A 20,165-nucleotide genomic window follows, 5' to 3' on the forward strand; every position below is an offset into this window, starting at 1 on the left:
GCTGGAGGTGTTTTGCGAGGTGATGACCATGGAGCAGGCCGGGTTTGTGATGCTCACGGATTACCTGCAGAACAACTTCAGGGAGCAGCAGCAGCAGTTTATGGGCCAGGTGTTTGCCTCCTACACCGGAGTGGAGGATGTACCCACACCCAGTATGTCATCACCTAATTTCAAAGTTTTCCAATTTACCTCGCACAAACAGCACTAATTTAATATTTTTTGTCACTTCATAATATTTCTAATTGCTTTATACTAGATTTTAAAAAAGTCACAGCATAGTATACTTTCCTGTTCAGTGATTGGTTGATTTTCAGATCTATGAAAGTTCAGCACCAAAACTGGGAAACCAACAGCACTTCAAACTCCCAGTAGAAGCAGCATATCATCATTTTGTAGCATAAAAATAAGTTGGAGCTTTTCACCACTTTGAATTCTGAACATTTTGGGGATAAATTTTCAGAATTCTCTGTGTTTAGCTCTGTGTCCATTAAGGTCAGCTGCTTTTTGGATCATAAAAAGTCCTCGACACTCTCCACCTTCATAAAGTCGACCCAGAAGCAAAGTGGATCTTTAGCGTTGCCACTTTGTAGCACACTGTTACTGCTCCAATGAGTGGATAAGCAATTTATTTTGCAGCTCTTTTAGAAATTGAAATAACATATTCAGATATTCATAAAAGGCTCATTTTACTTGTAGGAAATTCATGAATCCACACACACACGCGCATACACACACACCTGCAGCACATACTGAATGTGACGCATACTCTGAAACTGGGCTTTTTAAAACGAAGTTCCGTATTTTTTTTTATCAAGTCACTTAACCTCATATTACCTCTGAAAACATTGTTGGTATAAGGATGTTTTATTAATGGTGGTGTCAGCTATTTATTTCCACATTTTGAAGATTCACGCAATTATTCAAGGTTTTAAGAGAACGTATTCATTTCTGCTGTTTCCAGCATGCAGCTCGGAGCCACAAAACGTCCAGGCCGACGCTCAGAACGACACCACCATCGTGGTGACGTGGGAGCGCCCCCGCGCGGTGTTCGACACCACCATCGACTGGTACACCATCACCTACCAGAGGCTTCAGGGCAGGGATCAGAACAAACAGGAGTACAGGACCGACGGAGACCAAGATGTGGTAGGAGGGAGCTTTCTATGGTGGGTGGGGAAAATAGTGTTAAAAGTAGTAACTGTAATTACAGCTGATGTTTTTACTCCATTATCTGCCGACCTCACCGCTATATCTGACACGTCAACGGAAAATTGATGAAAATAGCTTCAATACCTTGTTACCTTTGTCTTATAAGTCATTTCCATGAAGTGTTTGGTGAAATGGGCTAATAACTCAAGTTAGGAATTATCATCTGAAATTGACTGATATTAGACAGTGACTGGAGCTCTTCACAAGAAGGAACTGCGGACCAATTGAAACAAAACCATCAAAGGGACAGCTTTAAAAACCCTGCAAAATGGAAGCATGTCTTTTGATCAGATGAGGTGAAACTAGAGCTCTGTGACGACAGAGACATTGCTTATAATCCAAAGTACACGGCCTCCACTGGCCACCCTCCACTGGGAATCTTTTTAAGATGGAAGAAGTCGTGACCTAAAACATATGGCTCTCCTGGTGAGGAACCCAACTACCTGCAGGAGAACATAGTGAACTTTATTGACTTACCTGCACAAAGCACTAACTTCAATTCAAGTGGAAATGTGTGGCATAAGTAAAGAAAAAGCTTGTTTTGTGTCTTGCAGAAGAGCTTTAACAATGATTAATATTGACCAAATTGTGTGATTTTCTTTTCTTTCTTTTTTTTCAGGGTGCCATTATCTCCAGCCTGCTAGCTAATAGCAGCTACGTGGTTCAGGTGGTGGCTATTTGCAACAACGGGCTCAAAGGACGCTGGAGTGATCAGATTATAGTCGACATGCCGTTAGAAGAACCCGGTACGAACCGACACAGGAGCTCTTTTTACCTGTCGCTCTCACTACGGTCAGGAGTGTTTATTCTATCCCTGTCCTTCCAGAAAGTGATTCCAGCCCCGACACGGTGACAAAGGAGGCTGACAGCCACAGGGAGGTAGGACAGTCTGTTAGCTTTGCTACAACTGGGCTGAATTTCTGTATCTGCTTTGTTCTCATCTGCAGTGTAATTAGTCACGTCCACAAATTATTATGCAAATGAGTGTCACTGAGTTGGCAGTAGCTAATAATGGAGCATCTGAAGGCCATTCTAAAGGATGTTGAAGCAAACAAAGTTCTGTCCCTGTAGGGATCAACTGTAACTGGACCGAAGAGGCCAGACAACCAGAATCACCTGGACGTGGCTTCAGAAGACCACAGTCCAGTGGAGGAGGTCCCCGCTGACCAGACAAGAGTCTACCAGAACCAACCTACCGACCATCAGAAAAAACCCACAGATCAAACCCAAATAAACCAACACACTCCGGTCCAGACCAGCAGACAGTTAACACCAAAGACGCCGTCCGAGTCCGTCAACCTACAAGAAGCTCTGCCGGACGAGAACATGAGAGGGAAAGCAAGCTCAAACAGGTTGATCCCTCATGGTAGCAACCAGAACTGGATAGAGGACGATCAGCTGATCCCAGCGAACTCACCTTTCACAAGTCCAAGTTTTGACAGCACCAGTGCTATTTGGGTTAACCGGATAACTGAGGAGCCAGGCCTTTTGTTTCCAGTTGCTCGGACAACGGTGCCACCTGCAATTCGTCGGCAAATCACAGAAGAGGCGTCGTTGTCAATCCTGTCACCTCAGGTCAGGATGTACTTTGTTACCAATCATCAAATGCTCTGAGTTCTAAAACAGGTCTGAGATGATAAAAGATTTCACTATTTTGTCTCTCAATCTAGACATTTTCTCTAACTGTGGGTTCATGTCCACCATGTCTTCATGTTACAGCCATTGGATCCTGATCTACCAGAACAGGCTAGTGAAAATCCCCCCACTAAGTCTGAGCTGTTCACCCACCCAGAGGAGGACATTAAGGTCACAGATGTCTTCTATGAAGACACGGTCACCGGCTCTCCACTAGGAGTCATCACCTACCCTCCAACAGGATCGCCTTCTGTGGTTCCAGGTGAGATTTAATTTTGGTTTCCATCTTTGTGATCACTCAAAAGTGTGTTTCATACTTCGTTTAGGGTTAGAGATAGAGGCTGAACACTTAAAGCTAGGTATTAGACACCTAGGTGTAGACACTCGACACTTAAGGCTCCTTATTTGAGGTCACAAGCTTTGGGTGGTGACCAAAAGCTTGGTCACCACAAGCATGTGGTGACCAAGCTTTTGGTACATGCTTGATACAAGCAGCCGAAATAAGTTTCTTCCGCAGGGTGTCTGGACTGTCCCTTAAAGACAGAGTGAGAAGTTCATTCATCCTGGAGGGATTCAGAGTAAAGTGTAAGATTGTGATTGTAAGGATGGACGGAGTGACTTGAGCGTGTTTCAATGAGAGTTTGACTCCATCAGAACCGCTGCTGCTCCTTGTCTCCAAATCTGTGTGTGGTGTTGATGAGCAAGATCTCAGGGTGTATGTAATAATCAGATCCTGCAAAGATGGTTGGTATTCTTTGGGTTGCCCAGCTAATTTTATTTTCTAATGCCTTATTGGTGTCCCATCTTGTAACATTGCATTACATCATTTTCATGCACTTTCTGTCCACAGGTAACAAAGTGCACGAAGACTCGACGATGAACCCCGAAGAGAGTGGAGCCGCTGTAAGCGAACCTCTGCAAACATCCTTTACCTCAGATTCAGCCAGCCCAACCTCAGAGTGGATAACAGAAAACACGGCAACAGGGGGCAACACTCTGTCCGACTCCTTCTATAAATCCTTCACCACCTCCTCTTTGCTCAGAGGGCTGATGCACACCACTCAGCCCCTGTTCAATGGTAAGACATAACACTTTCTCTGGGAAAGTCCCACATCCCATTAAGCTATCCTATTCCTTTTATAAATGGCTATTAATCTTCATTTTGAGGGATTTTACTCAACAGCAAATGTATCGATGGGCAAACAGCGGGATGAGATTGCAATGGGTGCTTTTATTTCTGCCTTTAATGACCCACAACTGTGCATCTAATCAGTGCTGTGCCCTGTGATCAGAGGGACATGATGGGGAGGATTCCAGTGGCAGCCATGAGGAATAAGATGTTGATTGTGATTGGGGTGATAATTAGGGGCTTCTCGTTTTCCTAAGTGGCTCTGAATAAAATCTGCTTGACTCTTTGATAAATCGCGCCGCACGTTTCTCGAAGAGGTCCACGTTTTCTGCCTCATAATAATCTACTTGAACTCACTGAAGCTTGGTGATTGACATCTACTGCTGGGGGCTTGTTCTACATCTGTGTTCTTTTCTGTAGCTCAGCAGCGCTCTCTAGTGGGTTCTTTTTTTGCTACCTTGCTTTGTCTCAACTCTTAAGGATTTCTGGCATTTCTTCACTTTCAAGCAGAAATTCCTTGGCTTGCCTAATGTGCACTGGTAAAACCCATTCTTCAAATACATTTCGTATTTCAAAAAGGTAACATTTGAAAAAGGATTCCTCTGTTTTGGCTTTTCTTGCAGCAAATGCATCAATATCCAGGACTGAAGATTCAACAGTTGACCAGTTTTCTGGCTTCATAGAGTCATTCAACTCCCTGACAGAGATGAACATAAACCCTACACCGTCTGTCTCTGATGGGAAACTCTCTACACCTTTACCTCTCACACCTCTCACCAAATTCACCAACAGTTCCCATCTCTCTCTTGCCCTCCTGGAATACTTGTTGAACTCTTCACAGCCAAATTTAGACCAGCTACCAATCTCTACTATTTTGAGTTCCCAAGATCTGGTAAACACCACTAACTCTCTCTTTTTGCTGTCTAATTATGGATCAGCCATCGCCCAGCTAGCAAAGACAACCCAACACGAAGAAATCAGTCAGAACAATTCTCTGACTGGCGTCAGGAGTCAAGACATTGTTGAATTGTCAGAGCTGATTCACAACAATGAAGAGGGATCCAGTGCAGATACAAATGAGGATGAGCTTTATGCTAATTTAAGTATGTCTTTACTTGATTCTGGAGGTTTGGGTTCAACAGAGGAGAGTGGATCGGGCTCTGGTCATGACAGCAACATGTTGAGTGGAGAAACGGATGAAGTTGCCGAAGCTCAACCTAAATTTTCAACATTCTCAAGTTCTCCTGTTAGCGTCAATGTGAATTATACTCGAGAAAACAGCTTAGTGCCTCAAAGTAAAATATTTGCAGCAAGAGTTAAAAGCGGGGTAAGTAGGAAACTGGGCAGTGAGAAGGAAAATGAGATGAGCGGAGAGGGAATTGAAGAGGGAAACAGTGGAAGTGTTGAAGGCAAAGAGAACCCTGAACACAGAGGGAGGGTGTGTAGTGGGAGTGGCAGTGGGGCTGAGGATGGTAGTGGTTCTGGAGAACAGGCGACTGCCAGTGATCATGTAAAGCCAAAGCAAGACGATGGTGATCAGGAACGTTTCAAAGCTGTACGCAAAAACAGATTCGCGTCCAGGGGAAACAGAACACACATCAGAAATGAAATATTAGGATCTGAAAGAGCAGTCAGTCATCAGCTGACATCAAGGGAAGACGCATCGACACCAGGCCAAGCATGGTTTGTGACTAATGACCAGAACCTTTATGTTGGGAATGACAAAGAGGATCACAACACAACTCTGGAAAGCCCAGGGTTTGGACTGAGGTCTAGTGTTGATACAACAGAGGGATATACTGAAAAGGAAGAACTTGCAGAAGGAGCTGGTCATGGAAGTGCTGCTAAAGACTCTTTGGAGCATTTCTCAAATGTGACTGGGTCGTTTCAGACCGCAGGAAGTTCCGTGTTGAAGGATCTTTTCCCTCTGCTCAGGTTCACTGACACTCAAGAAGGAAAACTGGAACAAAAGGGAGGTAACAGACACAATGTTTGAATTTGTCTCTTTAGAGAAAGGTTTAGAAAAGTGTAGTAGTAAATGCAAAACTTTACTACAAAGCATTTTAAGTTTAGAAGATGAGAGTATTTCACCCATCAGACTTAATTAGGTCTGAAGGAGAAATGTAGTTACTGTTACTATCTCTGTCTTTTGCATTGAATTTCTTGACTTCAATGAGCGAATCAGAGATTCAGACTCTCCCTAGAGATCTGAGTTGGCGAGAAAGCCAGGATTCCAGCCTCAGAGGTCTTTCCCAGACTTTTTTGTAGACTTTAAACTCAGACTGCTGATTACAAACGGAGTGCACCATTAGTCTGTCTCTGGTAAGAATCACACAAAATGAATAACAAATTAATGAGCGTGATAACAGCTAAGAATAAAAAGACTTAAAACAGTAAAAACATATATTTTCAGTTGAAATATTTATTCAGAGTGAGGCAGAAGAAAGGCAAAATGCTAGTGCTGTGTAGTCTGAAATAAAAAGGAAGAAGCTGTAATGTTACATATTGTCATAGATTAACTCACATTTCTTAGTGCTTCATATTCAAAGTGACGGTCATTGTAATTGCAATTCACACTAAAACATATATTGGACCTTAGTGTCACCATGGTCAGATTTTTGTTGCAGCACCATTTTCTTTTTCTAAATCCTCACAAAATTCTTCCTACATCCTTTATTAAGCTTTATGACCTTTACATAGAAGTTCAAGGTCTAAAGTAATAAAATATGTCACCAGTTTGTGTTTGGGAGTTGTTTGATTTGACCCATTTTGGACGATGAGTTCCTTCTGCTCTTTAACTTGTTTCTTTGTGGTACTTTTGGATTGAAGGCTGATTGTATCTATGAGGTTTCAAATTTAAAAGAAATGTAGCTTGAAAATTCTTTTTTTAGAGTGTTAGTTTCTTTAAGAAGCTTCTTTAAGAAGCTAACACTCTTAAAACTCATGAGTCTTCAAAATGCTGCATTCTCGTCTTCTTGGTAGCAGTACTAAACCCTTCTGATGTGCAACATGAGTATGTAGGACTTCCTTCTCTGTTTCAGAGGGCAGCAACAGCAGCCATGAGTCTCGGGTGGGGCTGGTTGAAGGCGTGGAGAAGGACAAGAGGACAGTCGTTCCTCTGGCTGTCGTCTCCACTCTTACCACTCTCTGTCTGCTGGTGCTAGTGGGTATACTCATCTACTGGAGGTACAAACACACAACCTGCCCATTCTACATCGTGCCTGATCACCTTTTCATGAGCAATTTGGCGTCTCTGGTTCCAGAAACTGTTTCCAGGCAGCCAATTTCTACCCGGATGACCCCGCATCACCTAAAGTCCTGTCTGCTCCCTCCACGCCCCTGCTGCTTTCCACAGGTAGGCCACTCAGAGGGCTTTTTCCCGCTCTTCACCTCGTTAAGCACTGAGACAAACTGAGAGTCTCGTGTTGCAGATTGCCACGAGCCGCTGACGGTGAAGCAGTTTGTGAAGCATGTCCTGGAGCTCCACAGCACCAATACCTTCTCCAGGGAGTTTGAGGTGTGTCACATTAAATCCACATGAAAGAAAAATGGGTGGAATGATTTGTCACAGCTCCCTAATGCGCATCATTGTTTCTTTTTAACATCATGAGCTTTTAGAATTTAATTTGACTTTGTGTGCAGAAAGATATGCTTTAACTCACAGGGAAGTTCTTTTTTGTTTTGGCAGCCTGATAATATTTTGCGTTGAGAAAACTCCCTGATTGTGGTTTTCAGTATGAATCAATGATACATCTCCACACATGATCCGCTCACACACATGCAGATTTGATTCTTTGAAGTGTTCAGTGCCTTGCAAAACTATTATTACCCTAAATTTCTAATTTTTCTCATGTTCCAACCACAAACGTCTGTCTGTTATTGTTATTTTATGTTATAGAAAGTAGGGCATAATTGTGAATTCAAAGCAGTTTTTATAAATGTATGTTGAACCCCCTTAACTCTGTTACACCTAAATCTGGTGAAACCAAATAAAGTTTCCATCATTAAAGCGGACTCAGCTCCAGTTTAGTCCACTTTAATCAAACTCCAGTTCGTTTGCGGAGGTGTGAAATCGCAATCAAACTCTGATGCAAACCAAAAAAGCAAACCAAAGTCTTGGTTTGGTTGAAGTGAACTCTTGTTTGTTTCAAATGCAAATGTGGATGCCAAGCTGACTAGAGAGCACTCTACAAACAGGAAGTGGGGGGTATTGTGGGTAAATACAACCAAAGCAAACGCGCATGTCTATCGCTAGTGGAAAAAATACCTTGTAATCTTTTCCAAAGAAAGAAGCTAAATCTTACAACTGCTAAAATCTGATGCCACTCCATTGGTTGACATTTTGTGACGAAGTAATTTGTGCTCTCTCTCTTCTTCAGAAGTTTTTTGTGTCGTTTCTTTATAGTTCTTGGTGCAGCGCCACCACAGGCAAAGGTGGTGGAACAGGTTTTTCAAAGGTTTTGGTTCATTTTATATTATTTTTCATCAGTCCTGGGAAAGATCATTGGAGTATAAACCCTGTACATTTCTATGTCAAAACATTTCCCTTTCATCTCCGAATAACATGCCAACACATTGAAGTTTGTGGTTGTAGCTCGGTGAGAAACCTCCAGGTTGAATGAATGCATTTGCAAGGCACTGATTGGTGCCCCGTGTCTCCCTCCCATTGTGTTACTGTTTCTGTCTTCCAAATAGTCTACCCCTTCAATTATTAGGAGGCCCAGGCCTCGTTTCACCCGCCCCATAGAATAATGTTACATCGTCGCTAACATAGCTGCTAGCTTGCAGGCGGCGGCTCAGGTGGGATGGTGTGCCCCCCACTCCCACTCGGCGCCTCCGCTCTGTGTGGATCTGAAACCTACATTTCAGGACCTGCACTGACTCCTTGTCTGTCGTCTTGTCCCTCTGCCCCACTCTCCTTTCACCATCTCCACCACCATCATCGTGCTTTCCGCATCCTCAACACCCTCCATTAGATTGTGAAAGAGTCGTATGAGGTAAGACCCCCCTCCATCCCTCTGCTGCAGAAGGGCTTTTCTTTGTCATTCTGGGAAAGAAAGGCAAAGTATCAGCTTACTTTAGCATCCCGGATTTGACTCCCTGAGTCAACGGAGTTTTACATCCGTTCTTCTTCAGCTAGCCGAGAGCAGGCTCACTCTGTTTGTGTCTACATTGACTTTTACTCTGCTCAGCTGAGCCCGTTTCTCGTTGGTTGTGTTGTGCTTCAGGAGGTGCAGGCGTGTACAGTCGACATGGGCATCACCGCCGACAGCTCAAATCACCCCGACAACAAAAACAAGAACCGCTACATTAACATCCTGGCCTGTATGTGTCTGCTTAGTGCAATCAGTCAGCATTTAGGCAGAGCATCAGCTAACCGCCTGTTTCTCCTTTCCCAGATGACCACAGCAGAGTAAAGCTCTCCAACAGTTTGGACAGAAATGGGAAGTGTGGGGACTACATCAACGCTAACTTTGTCGATGTGAGTGATTTTCTAATAAGAATTTATACCAGGGGTGCCCAAAGTGGGTCCTCGAGGGCCGGCATCCTGCGTGTTTTAGTTCTCTCTCTGGTGGTACCAACAACCTTTTCAGCATGTCAGTGTTCTTCTTAGGCCTTCTAACGAGCCATCATTTGATCCAGGTATGTTAAACCAAGGAGAGAACTAAAACATGCAGGATGCCGGCCAAAGAGGACCCACTTTGGGCACCACTGACTTATGCGGACATAAAGACTGTTATTTGGTTCTGCTTCAAGGTTTAGAAAAGCCGTTTTGTTTTTTTTTGTAGCTTTTACCAGTTTCTATTGTGTCGTGCAGAATAACAACACATGAAACGTTCCAAATCCACATGAATACCTGTGGCTTTTTGTAAAAAAAAGTGTGTACCACATGAATTTTACTTTTTTTATATTCACTGTGATTTTCAAATCTGAAATCATTTTTTTTTCTGGATTTCTCCTGTCCTTTCTTTTTGTATTTCTTTGTTCTACCTTTCTTCTTGCTGTCCTGTCTTTCTTTCCTGACCTCTGTAATTTCTCCTCCATTGTGCCCTTCCATCCTTTTTTCTTTTTCTTCTTTAACAAGAAGAGGAAGACACTTCATCAAACCCTTAATAGTTTTCTTTTCTTCCTTGTGTCCCTTCTTAACTTTCTCTTTATTTATGCCAGGGGTGGGCAATCCTGGTCCTCGAGGGCCAGTGTCCTGCAACTCTTAGATGTCTCCCTGGTCCAACACACTTGAATCCGACCACTGAATCACCTCCTAAGTGCAGTCAAGTTCTCCAGAGTCTTGCTAATGACCTCATTATTTGACTCAGGTGTGTTGAAGTAGAGACGCATCTAAAAGGCCCTGGAGGCCTGCAGTTGGCCACCCCTGATTTATGCCCTTCTTCCCTTCCTTACATCCTTGCATGTTCTTTTCTTTCTTGTTTTTTTCCTTTCTGTTTTTGTTTATCCAGGTGCCCATATTTCAAGACTGGCCATTGTATAAGAATATCTCATAATTTCATGGTTAAGTTCAGTATTTTATTTCTTAATGACAGTAAAATTTAAGGAAAGTTGAGTTTTGAAAAAGTCTGTATTTTCTATTTAAAAAAAAAGGTGTAGGAACCCTTACTGTCAATCTGAAAGCCAGAAAGTCTGCAGAGAACAGGGGGGTCCTTGGGTTGGGGTTAGGGTCACAGCTGACGCTACCACTAGCTAAACGGTCAGACTGCTGCTGCGTTTGCAGGGTTATGAGCGAACGAGGGCCTACATCGCGGCTCAGGGGCCACTGAAAGCCAGCCGGGAGGACTTCTGGAGGATGATCTGGCAGCAGAACGTTGGAGTTATTGTCATGATCACCAATCTGAAGGAGAAAGGACGCGTAAGACCCGACACAAACACTGAAGGTCTCCACCAAGATCAGCGCCGGGTCAGGATTTCATGCCTCCTCCTTCCTCTGCAGACAAAATGTGACCAGTACTGGCCGGAAGAGAACCAGGAGGAGTACGGCGCTTACCAGGTGGCTCTGAGAAGCACCAAGACTCTAGCGTACTACACACTCCGGACATTCACAGTCAGGGATACAGCTAATAAGGTACTTCATATACACATTTCTTATCTCTGTTTACCACACAGAGAGCCTGAAGCTTTGCAATGTTTTAGTATTAAATAGTGATATCATTTGTTCATCCAGGTGCCACAGAAGAGAGTGGAGCACACGGTCCTGCATTACCACTACACCCAGTGGCCGGACATGGGCGTCCCAGAGTACACTCTGCCTCTGCTGTCCTTCATCAGGGCGTCGTCTCGGGCCCGGACGCAAGAGATGGGACCCGTCCTGGTTCACTGCAGGTAGAGCTAAACACCATTTCTTATGTTATCAACAACATTACAGCAAATCTGGCATCTTATTTTCATCTTTCTGTTTCAGCGCTGGCGTAGGAAGAACAGGAACCTACATAGTGATAGACAGCATGCTGCAGCAGATCCAAGATCAGGGAATGGTAAACGTACTGGGCTTCCTAAAACACGTCCGGACACAGAGGAACTTCCTGGTTCAGACGGAGGTAAAATCAGTCAAACTCCACTAGATAATCCCTTAACATTAAGCATCTGTCATGCTCTTTCCTACCTATGAATGAAAACCGTCAGTTTCACTTTCAGTTTCAAACGTCCATAATGCCGAGGTGAGTGGGCCTTCATCAGTGCACACAGCATAGCTTAGAGTGAGATTAATGGTGTATTTACACTAGAGGGTTAGGGAATCCAGCTTTGGTCCGCTTGTTTGTTCAGGGCAATCCATGCAGTAGTAGTGTTAGCAACACTGAATGGCTAATGCATGATCCCTAGTAACGGCAGTCCATGTTTCATGGAGTTGGTTCGTACTGATGCAGGTCTGTCTGCACAACAGAAGCCAACCGCAGAGTTTGTGTGCAATGGACCTTGACCCACTTTTTCAGATGATTTTGGTTGTTTGATCCACACCAGGATATGCTTGAGTGTATTAACGCCTGCACCGGACCAATAGGGGAAATAATCTGCTCAGACCAAATCTGTCAGGTGTAAACACACACTTGGGTGACGGGCAATAGTGTGACGGGGGGGACTTAGTCTGAGAATGTCAGATTACCCAAAGGTCATCCTTTGTTGGGATAAATGTCTGCAATTTAAAACTTAGTGTTAAGGTTTTAACCCAAGCTACCCATTACAACAAAGTTCTAAACCTTCAGTTTCATTGTTCCTCCATATTTTCCAGGAGCAGTACGTGTTCATCCATGACACTCTGGTGGAGGCCATCCTAAGTCGGGACACGTCAGTCACCTCTGACCTTCTCCACAATTACGTCTCTGACCTCCTGATCCCAAGTGCCACAGGAAGAACGCGCATGGATAAACAGTTCAAGGTTGGGCCTTCATTTGATTCCTCTTCCATCGGTTCTAAGCGATTGTTTTGAAGCTCACCGTTCCTCTCGACCTTTCAGCTGATAAGTCAGCGCCAGGCAAAGTACGCAGACTACAGCACTGCCCTGAAGGATGGCAATGCTGAGAGGAACAGAGCAAGAGCGCTGATGCCTGGTAAACTAGACTTAAAAGAACCCATGTGTACCGTCGTTTTCCAGTAACCATAGTTGGATGTAATATGGTGATATTTATGATGTACCATTGGGAAAAGAACAGAAGCCCAGGTGGGATCTGTGAGACCAAACAGCAGTGTAAAATCCATGTTTTGCATGATTGACAGTTTGCTTATGTAGAGTGAGATTGATCTGGGCAGAGTGAAACCTGAAGGACAAGTTTCAGTCTCACCGCAGAACAGTGAGAGTTGGCAGCTATGATGGTGTTCAAAGTGGATACATGTCAAAATAATGTAAAAGATCAATTAAGCAAAACAACGTTTTGGTTTCTTGTGAACTTATGTTTCTCTTATTGTCTAGTGGAGAGATCAAGAGTCTCTCTGGGGGCCTCAGAATCCAACTCCACTGGCTACATCAATGCCTCCTATGTAACGGTAAGTGACTTTTTACTGTTACTTTAACACTGTCATGTGTAATATTTAGGAGGATTATTCTGAAGAGTTGCAGTATGAGTAGCAATGGTAGTTCTGCTTTGGTACTAGGAGTAGAGGTGACATCATCCTACTGCGGATCAGTTGGTGTAAAACAGGATTGTACTAATATTTACATTCTATAATATTACAAACTTAACATCTGGCATTTCTCCATCTCAGTGGTAACTGAGCCTATGCTAACACCAGCCTATCCAATGCTAACGAACACAGGAAGTAGGCAATCCAGTGGGTGACTAGCCTCAGTATGCTAATCATTAGGCTCTCCAATGCTAACGCAAATGAGTCCTCTCTTTCTGATCTGCCAGCGCCGGTCACTCAGTTACCAGTGTTGGCCGATCACAAATCAGATCAGTAGCTAGCTTCAGAAAAGATATAGCTGCCTATGACAAGGGAGTAGCCACCGCTGAGTGTGCATTAGTTTTAATTTTGGCCATAATACTGCACCGTAGGCATCTGCATTTTGACCTCTAAATGTCAGTAAAGCCCTCGTGTTTCTCTAAATGTCTCTCTGTTGGTTGCTGTTTTTAAAACCCTCCGGAGTTCTTCAGTGTTACAACTCCTGTTTTTACAGGGACACCACTGCTGTAAAGATTTCATAGTGAGTCAGACTCCTCTCAGCAGCACTGTGGAGGATTTCTGGAGAATGATCTGGGAGCACAACACACACACAGTTATCTGTCTGCCGGACACAAACAATCAGGTACGACCTGCTCACACTCTGCCTTTTGGACTATATGAGTTCCATTAATGCAGCTGCATTCATTTTTTATTTTCTAGAATGAAAAGAGGGACTGCTGTGTCCACTGGCCTAGTAAAGACCTGCCACTGAGATTTGATACATTCACTGTGTCTCACACGGGGGAGGAGCTTGTACATCTGACCAATGATGAGAGGGTTTTTGTGCAGGATTTTACAATGCAGTCGTCTCAGGTGATAGACTCTCACACACATTACTATCAAATCCTCCAACAGAATGATTCCTGATGCAGTGTCCATGCCTCCCCGTAGAACGATTGCATCTTACATGTACGTCAGTACAGCACCCCCTGCTGGCCTAACCCAGACAGTCCCATCAGAAACAGCTTCGACCTCATCAGCATCGTCAGAGAGCGCAGCAGACACTCACAGGAACCCGTAGTCGTTCACGATCCGTGAGTAAAACACGGAGAGGATTCCTAAATGGTCGGATTCCTTTAAGGAACTAAATGTGTGTTTGTGTGCAGGTTGGGAGGAGCTACGTCGGGGCTGTTCTGTGCCCTCAGCACCCTGTTCAGCCAGCTGGAGGAGGAGGGAGCCGTGGATGTCTACATGGTGGCACGGATGACCAACCTCATGAGACCTGGGGTTTTCAATGACATTGTAAGTACTGGATCGGCGATGAGTTGTGGAAGAGCGTTGAATTTCACTTGAGCAACTCATTCCTATATTAAAGTTTCAAAAAATTTAAAATTGAACTTTCTAAAAACAACAACAAAAAAAATTACAAATTACAGTTAAGCTGAGAATAACCTAGTATCAGTTTGTGATTTTTTTTTCTTCTTTTTCTCTTAAAGTCAAGTTGATTATTATGGAAGCCTGTTTCCGGCACTCTGGTAAAAAAAAAAAAAAAAATCGTAAATTATTCATTTTTCGAGATACTATTTAAATTTCAAGACACTATCTCGAAATTTCGATATAATATCAAGAGTGCCTCCCCCCTGTCAGTGAGCATTGGGTATTTAAATAATAAGTAATTTTTTTTAATTTAACATAAAGAGACAATAGATTTTTATATGACTGAATTGTTGCATTCGTGGTTTTCCGTATCTGCTTTAAGCCAATTATCCATTATTATTTTTAAAGACAATCCTTTTGTAAGCTAACTGTAGCGTCGCACTTTGAGCTAACGTCACAGTAAATAAACTGTCATTTACATGCAGTACATTGTGGACCACTAGGGGGCACCCGCGGACCATCAGTGGACTGGGGACCACAGTTTGAGAAAGACTGATATAGACCATAGAGCTATCCTAAACTTTACTGATACCAGAACATAAACAACTTATGGAATTTACATGTTTGCATCCAAAATAAATAAATCTAAAAATTAATGTAGTACATTGTACATACGAAGCTGTGATTCTTCCCGACTCAACTCACAGGAGCAGTACCAGTATCTGTACCGAGCCATGCTGAGCCTGGTGAGCAGCCAGGAGGACCAGAGAGCCCTGCAGAGCCCGGAGACAAACGGGTCGGTACCGCTGGGCCAGTCCAACGCCACAGAGAGCCTGGAGTCGCTCATGTAGCCCCGCCCAAACTCCCACATGCTGGGATGTTATGCCTGGGCCGTTCATGACTGTGGAAAGTGAGCAACATAACGCTTTAATGTCCACTTGGTCAAATTTAACAATTTATTGTAATATTCTTCAGCTGTCTTTCGAAAGCAGTAAAGCTCATCACAGGGAGATTGAAATACAGCAACACCTACAAAGCTGTTTGCTATTTAAAGTGCTCATTTATTAAAATCTTTTATTTTTACATATTTCATCATCTGAAATATTGTCGGAACACTGCAGTTCATCATCTGATGAGCATCCCACGTTTTCCCAAGCACCAATGGGAAGTGATGACTTTACTGATTTTGTTGTTGACTTTAACCCTAAAGTTTCTTTTAATAATCATGGATAATAAATTGATAGGTTTAAATGTTTATATTTTGGTTATGCTTATGCCTTGAAAGCAACAGAAAAAAAAGTCATCCCATGTGGCAGATAAAATACAAAAGTATTCCCAAAGGTTCTGATTATAGCATTAACATGTTTCGAAGATACAATGTAGGTCAAAGATTATGACAGAGTTGTAATGTTTAGTGGCAATTAGCCAAAACATCAACTATAGTTTCAGTCAAACTCGAATTAACAGAGGCCTAATATACACGTTTTAAAAAACTGTCATAAAAAGGTCTGCAGTGACATCATGCTCTGTGAACGCACCTACAGTTAAACTTTATTTTGCTCACAGGATTAACCAAACAATCTGTTAGCATTCCCTCTGGGTGTATTTACACCTTACTTTGTTGGAGTGAGATATGAAAGTATCTAAAAGGAAGCCATGCTGTTTGAATTCTCTAAATGTTAAGGCTGCTGTTTTTTATGCTGCTGAGTGTTTTTGCATTGCTAAAAAAAAAGGGCTTTACGTTGGTCTAAACATGAAGAACTGAAGCATCAGTGCTGTTGTGTATAGCCCGTCTGTATTGGGATAAAGGGTGTAAAATCGTCGATGTGCTACTGCGGAAAGACAAAAGCCCCTTCTGCATTGTCAAATCTCACTAGCTGGTTAATATCTGGTTATGTTCTAACCAAAGTTGTGTCCTTCTCCATTGGCATCGTGTTCCTCATTACGTAGGTGGGAAAGTAGGTGGGCCGTGAGCGTACAGTAGTTGTGGTCGACACTCCTGCGATGTCATTTATACCCTTGAACGTCCAGTTTCTCCAAAATCTCCAGATATATTTCTTGCAGGATCAACTGAACAGTTGACGCTGTGTTCTCTTCCGTCAAAATTGCTAAAAACATTTGGACCTCAAGGTCTGACCATCTGGCCAACAACTATGGTCTCATCCTTGTTGATGAGACAAGGACCATTAGTCTGATTCAAAATGGTGGTTGAGAAGGGTTTGCTGACGTAAATCCACTGGCCAGTCAACAGATGAAACCTGTTGTCAATCAAGTCATTCGCACAGAATACCAAACTAGGACCTGCTATACCACAGGTGTCAAACTCCAGTCCTCAAGGGCTGGTATCCTTCCGTTTTTAGATGTGCCACAGGTACAAAACACTGGAATGAAATGGCTTAATTACCTCCTCCTTGTGTAGATCAGTTCTCCAGAGCCTTAATGACCTAATTATTCTATTGAGGTGTGGTGCAGCAGAGGCACATCTAAAAGTTGTAGTATATCGGCCCTTGAGGCCTGGAGTTTGACACCCCTGCACTATACCATTTCGGAAGTGGTTCCAAAAAACAAATGCCGCAGGATCTGCAAATGTAGATGAATCTGGCTAGGTCTGACTGGCAAAGAACCGGGTAAGCCACGCAAATGGAGAAGGGGCTGAAGTGAGTAACGTTTTGCCTCCATGTCAGTCTCTGTCCCACCCCCCACATTTAATGGTCGCCTGACCAAACTTAGTCTGAATCATCAAGATAAAGGGGGCCAGGCTGCCCTGCTGTTGGAACCATTTCAGACATTCAGGATGCTGTGGTGAATGACTATTCGTCAGTGTAGACAGAGCGCCTGCATTGTGGAGCATGAGATTAGGTAATCCTGTTGATGCAAATTCTATAGCAATGATGCAAATGTATGGGGTATATGTATGGTGTCTCAGTAACAATGTTCAGGACACAGAATTTATCAATGTCTAAAAACATCTGAGGTGTTCCATGAAGTTTGCTAGAGAACCAAAAGCTGCTAAAGCCATGTCTCTTCAGACGCTACTGATATAAGACACATACAGTACTTATTGAAGTTCCACACGGATATATAATATTCTTAAACTTTTGGTTCCTCATTTAAGAATAGCTTTTTTTCTTTGGTTCTCCTTATGCCATCTCCTGAGGATCATGAAACGGACGAATCAAAGTGAAGCCGTGACGTTTAACCAACATCTGAAGAATTCAAAGGCGTTTCAGTTATTTCAGGTCCCACTGTGGCGTCATTTAAAGCTCTCGTAAAAACATATGAGATCAGGAGTTACAATGTGAGAAGAGTCTAAATGAGAATTGTATTGTCTGACCTGACCTTTGAATTGTGGTTAAAAACTGCAGAATGCAAATGCGTTGCTAACTCTTAACAGCCGCAGAATTTACATCTAAACGGGATGGTTTCTTTTTAAATGGTGATTCATTATTGTTTGATAAAGAGGTTAGTCACAGATTGGTAACCAAGAACAGCTTTAGTACCTTACCTGTTCTATCTAAAGTGGATATACAGAGAATAGATCCCCCCTGTTAAAAATCCTGGTTATAATTTGTTTTTAAATGAGATGATGAGAAACAAACTCAAAACTTTTTCCACCTTTCCTGTCCTGAAGCACATTTTAATTTGATGTCTATCAATCAAATGTTGACTTGGCAACCCATGGCAACACAAATGGTTTCTGTCAGATATAGTTCTATGCTCTTGCTTGGTCCAAAGCATTTTTTCCCCCTATGAAGTCATTCTTTTGTTATACATATTTTTTTTGTTTTCTGAAGTGATACAGAAAATTAGGTTCAAAACTGACAGAAATGTAAAACTTTTCATAATTTCTCCCATCACAGTTTTCCCATATTTGACCGAATGCTGGACTAAATCAAAACGTGCTCCTGCCACCTGCTGTGTTAAGGGTTTGAACACTTACACAAGTCGGTAACCAAACTTATGTCCAATGTGTTTTTCTAATCTTTGAAAAAATAAAGAAAAATGTTTTAGTTGTTTAAAAAAAATCTTTGAAATTCCCCAAACCAGGTGGTATTAAAATGATTCAACTTTACATGGAGAACATTATTATAGACATCCAGGTTTTTGTGATTTTCTTAGAAAAACTTAAACTAGTGCAGTTTCTTCAGTTTTGTTGATTTAGTTAAGAGTTAGAGAAGCAAAAAGCCTTTCATGGCGTGTCCTTCAGTTTTTACACACACAATGTCTTTATATTATATGAAAGGTGGAAAAGATTTTGAAATGATTTGATTGGGGGAATTTATTTATTTTGTTCTTTTGCTAATCTGTTTTTCTCTGTAGGGTTAGCAGACTGATGCTGTAGAAATGAGATGCAGATAAGAGCAGAAATCGTGACGCGGCGGATATGAAATCAGCTGCACTTTGTTTTTTGCTTACTTTGTCTCCTTGCCAGTGCCTTCTGTAAATCACATTACTGTACATTAAACCTCTTGTGGCTCGTTTCAACACGCACTCTGCTGCGACTCCACCTGCCGAACGCTCAGAAAGAAATCCAAGCAGCACAAGTAGCAGCGAGAACCTGAGACCAATTTTTATATTTTCTCTTCAACATAAGCAACAAATAAAATAAAATAAAAAACTAATTCCAGCCGTTCCCTCGGTAACCTGCTACGACTGTTGCAGTTTTGCAAAGATGCAGGAAAGTCACTGATGTTACTTCGAGCTCAACAGACTGTGATCCTGATCCGTCTCACCTTCTGCATGTAAATACCCCTTTCAAGGCCAAATTACTGTATGTTTATACTGTACCTTTATATAGTTTTCTATTTTACTATACAAGCTGATTTTTCTAGCCATTTCCAAGAGCAGACTTGTGGATTCTATTTGATGAACTTAGCCTGGAAATATTGATTATGACTATAGTTTTAATTGAATGTTCTGGAGTTTGTTTTTATCCCTCTCGATTATTGTAGCAGCTTTGTGTCTTTTACCTTTGACCTCCAGCGAAAAACTGGGGATGTGTTTATGTCAAAACCATGAAATTAAAAAGATTTCTTTCAAAAGTTTTGACTCTGATTTATTTCTGTCTTACATATTGTCAGTTTACTCAGTTTATTGTCAGTTTACGACCATTTCTGGTGAAAATGGAAGAGTTTTGTTGCGTTTGTTCTGCACATTTACACGAAACCACCGAATGTTTTCACTGACAACGGCACAGTTTGAGAACGGGTTCCAGAGTACAATGGTTCTAAAAAGAACCGTTGTCTTGTAAACAGAATAAATGGATCTTTTCTGTCAGGGAATCCCCAGCTCATGAATGGTATGGCGCAAAACATAGCAGCTTCCTACAATCCACAGAAGAAGAAACTACTGACGATGCTGGTGTTACTACAATTCGTGTTTCCCCATCAGATGCGGCTCCCTCAGCGTCTCTTCACCGCCCAGGTGGCAAAATACACGTGTGCTTGTTCAGCGATCATAACTGTTCTGCGATATGTATATTTAATAAAATCTTGAGGCTACACGGAAGCACGCGTGAGACGTCTCCATCTTAGCAAGTACTCTTTTATTCTGCTCCGCCCCCAAACACATTACAACACAAAGGTTCCTATGAACGTGAAAGCTCAAACGACGTGTTTCAGCAAAGTTATCCCACTTTTTTCCAATATCATGGCGTGTTTCCCCCCAATATCTGGGGAAATGGTATCTGATGGGGAAACGCGAATCG

General features: G+C 42.5%; 1 protein-coding gene across 2 annotated transcripts in view; it reads left to right on the top strand.

Moving 5' to 3' along the window:
• Window positions 1–19,500, top strand: part of ptprz1b (protein tyrosine phosphatase receptor type Z1b) — a 62,066-nt gene extending 42,566 nt beyond the window's left edge. Inside the window, exons 8-32 of one of the 2 annotated variants that reach the window (XM_028044042.1) lie at window positions 2–152; window positions 962–1,146; window positions 1,829–1,955; window positions 2,036–2,088; window positions 2,281–2,784; window positions 2,929–3,106; window positions 3,695–3,922; window positions 7,015–7,159; window positions 7,237–7,328; window positions 7,405–7,490; window positions 8,950–8,970; window positions 9,202–9,298; window positions 9,373–9,455; window positions 10,704–10,838; window positions 10,920–11,051; window positions 11,151–11,308; window positions 11,388–11,523; window positions 12,213–12,359; window positions 12,438–12,531; window positions 12,891–12,964; window positions 13,596–13,724; window positions 13,802–13,954; window positions 14,033–14,175; window positions 14,248–14,383; window positions 15,166–19,500. In XM_028044042.1, coding sequence (XP_027899843.1) covers window positions 2–152; window positions 962–1,146; window positions 1,829–1,955; window positions 2,036–2,088; window positions 2,281–2,784; window positions 2,929–3,106; window positions 3,695–3,922; window positions 7,015–7,159; window positions 7,237–7,328; window positions 7,405–7,490; window positions 8,950–8,970; window positions 9,202–9,298; window positions 9,373–9,455; window positions 10,704–10,838; window positions 10,920–11,051; window positions 11,151–11,308; window positions 11,388–11,523; window positions 12,213–12,359; window positions 12,438–12,531; window positions 12,891–12,964; window positions 13,596–13,724; window positions 13,802–13,954; window positions 14,033–14,175; window positions 14,248–14,383; window positions 15,166–15,309 — 3,531 coding nt within the window. In that variant the 3' untranslated portion in view covers window positions 15,310–19,500. The remainder of the gene's footprint in view (window position 1; window positions 153–961; window positions 1,147–1,828; window positions 1,956–2,035; window positions 2,089–2,280; window positions 2,785–2,928; window positions 3,107–3,694; window positions 3,923–7,014; window positions 7,160–7,236; window positions 7,329–7,404; window positions 7,491–8,949; window positions 8,971–9,201; window positions 9,299–9,372; window positions 9,456–10,703; window positions 10,839–10,919; window positions 11,052–11,150; window positions 11,309–11,387; window positions 11,524–12,212; window positions 12,360–12,437; window positions 12,532–12,890; window positions 12,965–13,595; window positions 13,725–13,801; window positions 13,955–14,032; window positions 14,176–14,247; window positions 14,384–15,165) is intronic. The other variant, XM_028044043.1, reaches the window with a different exon arrangement.
• Window positions 19,501–20,165: the final 665 nt, after the last annotated feature.

Source organism: Xiphophorus couchianus, chromosome 17 (assembly GCF_001444195.1).
Source record: "Xiphophorus couchianus chromosome 17, X_couchianus-1.0, whole genome shotgun sequence".
NCBI lineage: Eukaryota > Metazoa > Chordata > Actinopteri > Cyprinodontiformes > Poeciliidae > Xiphophorus > Xiphophorus couchianus.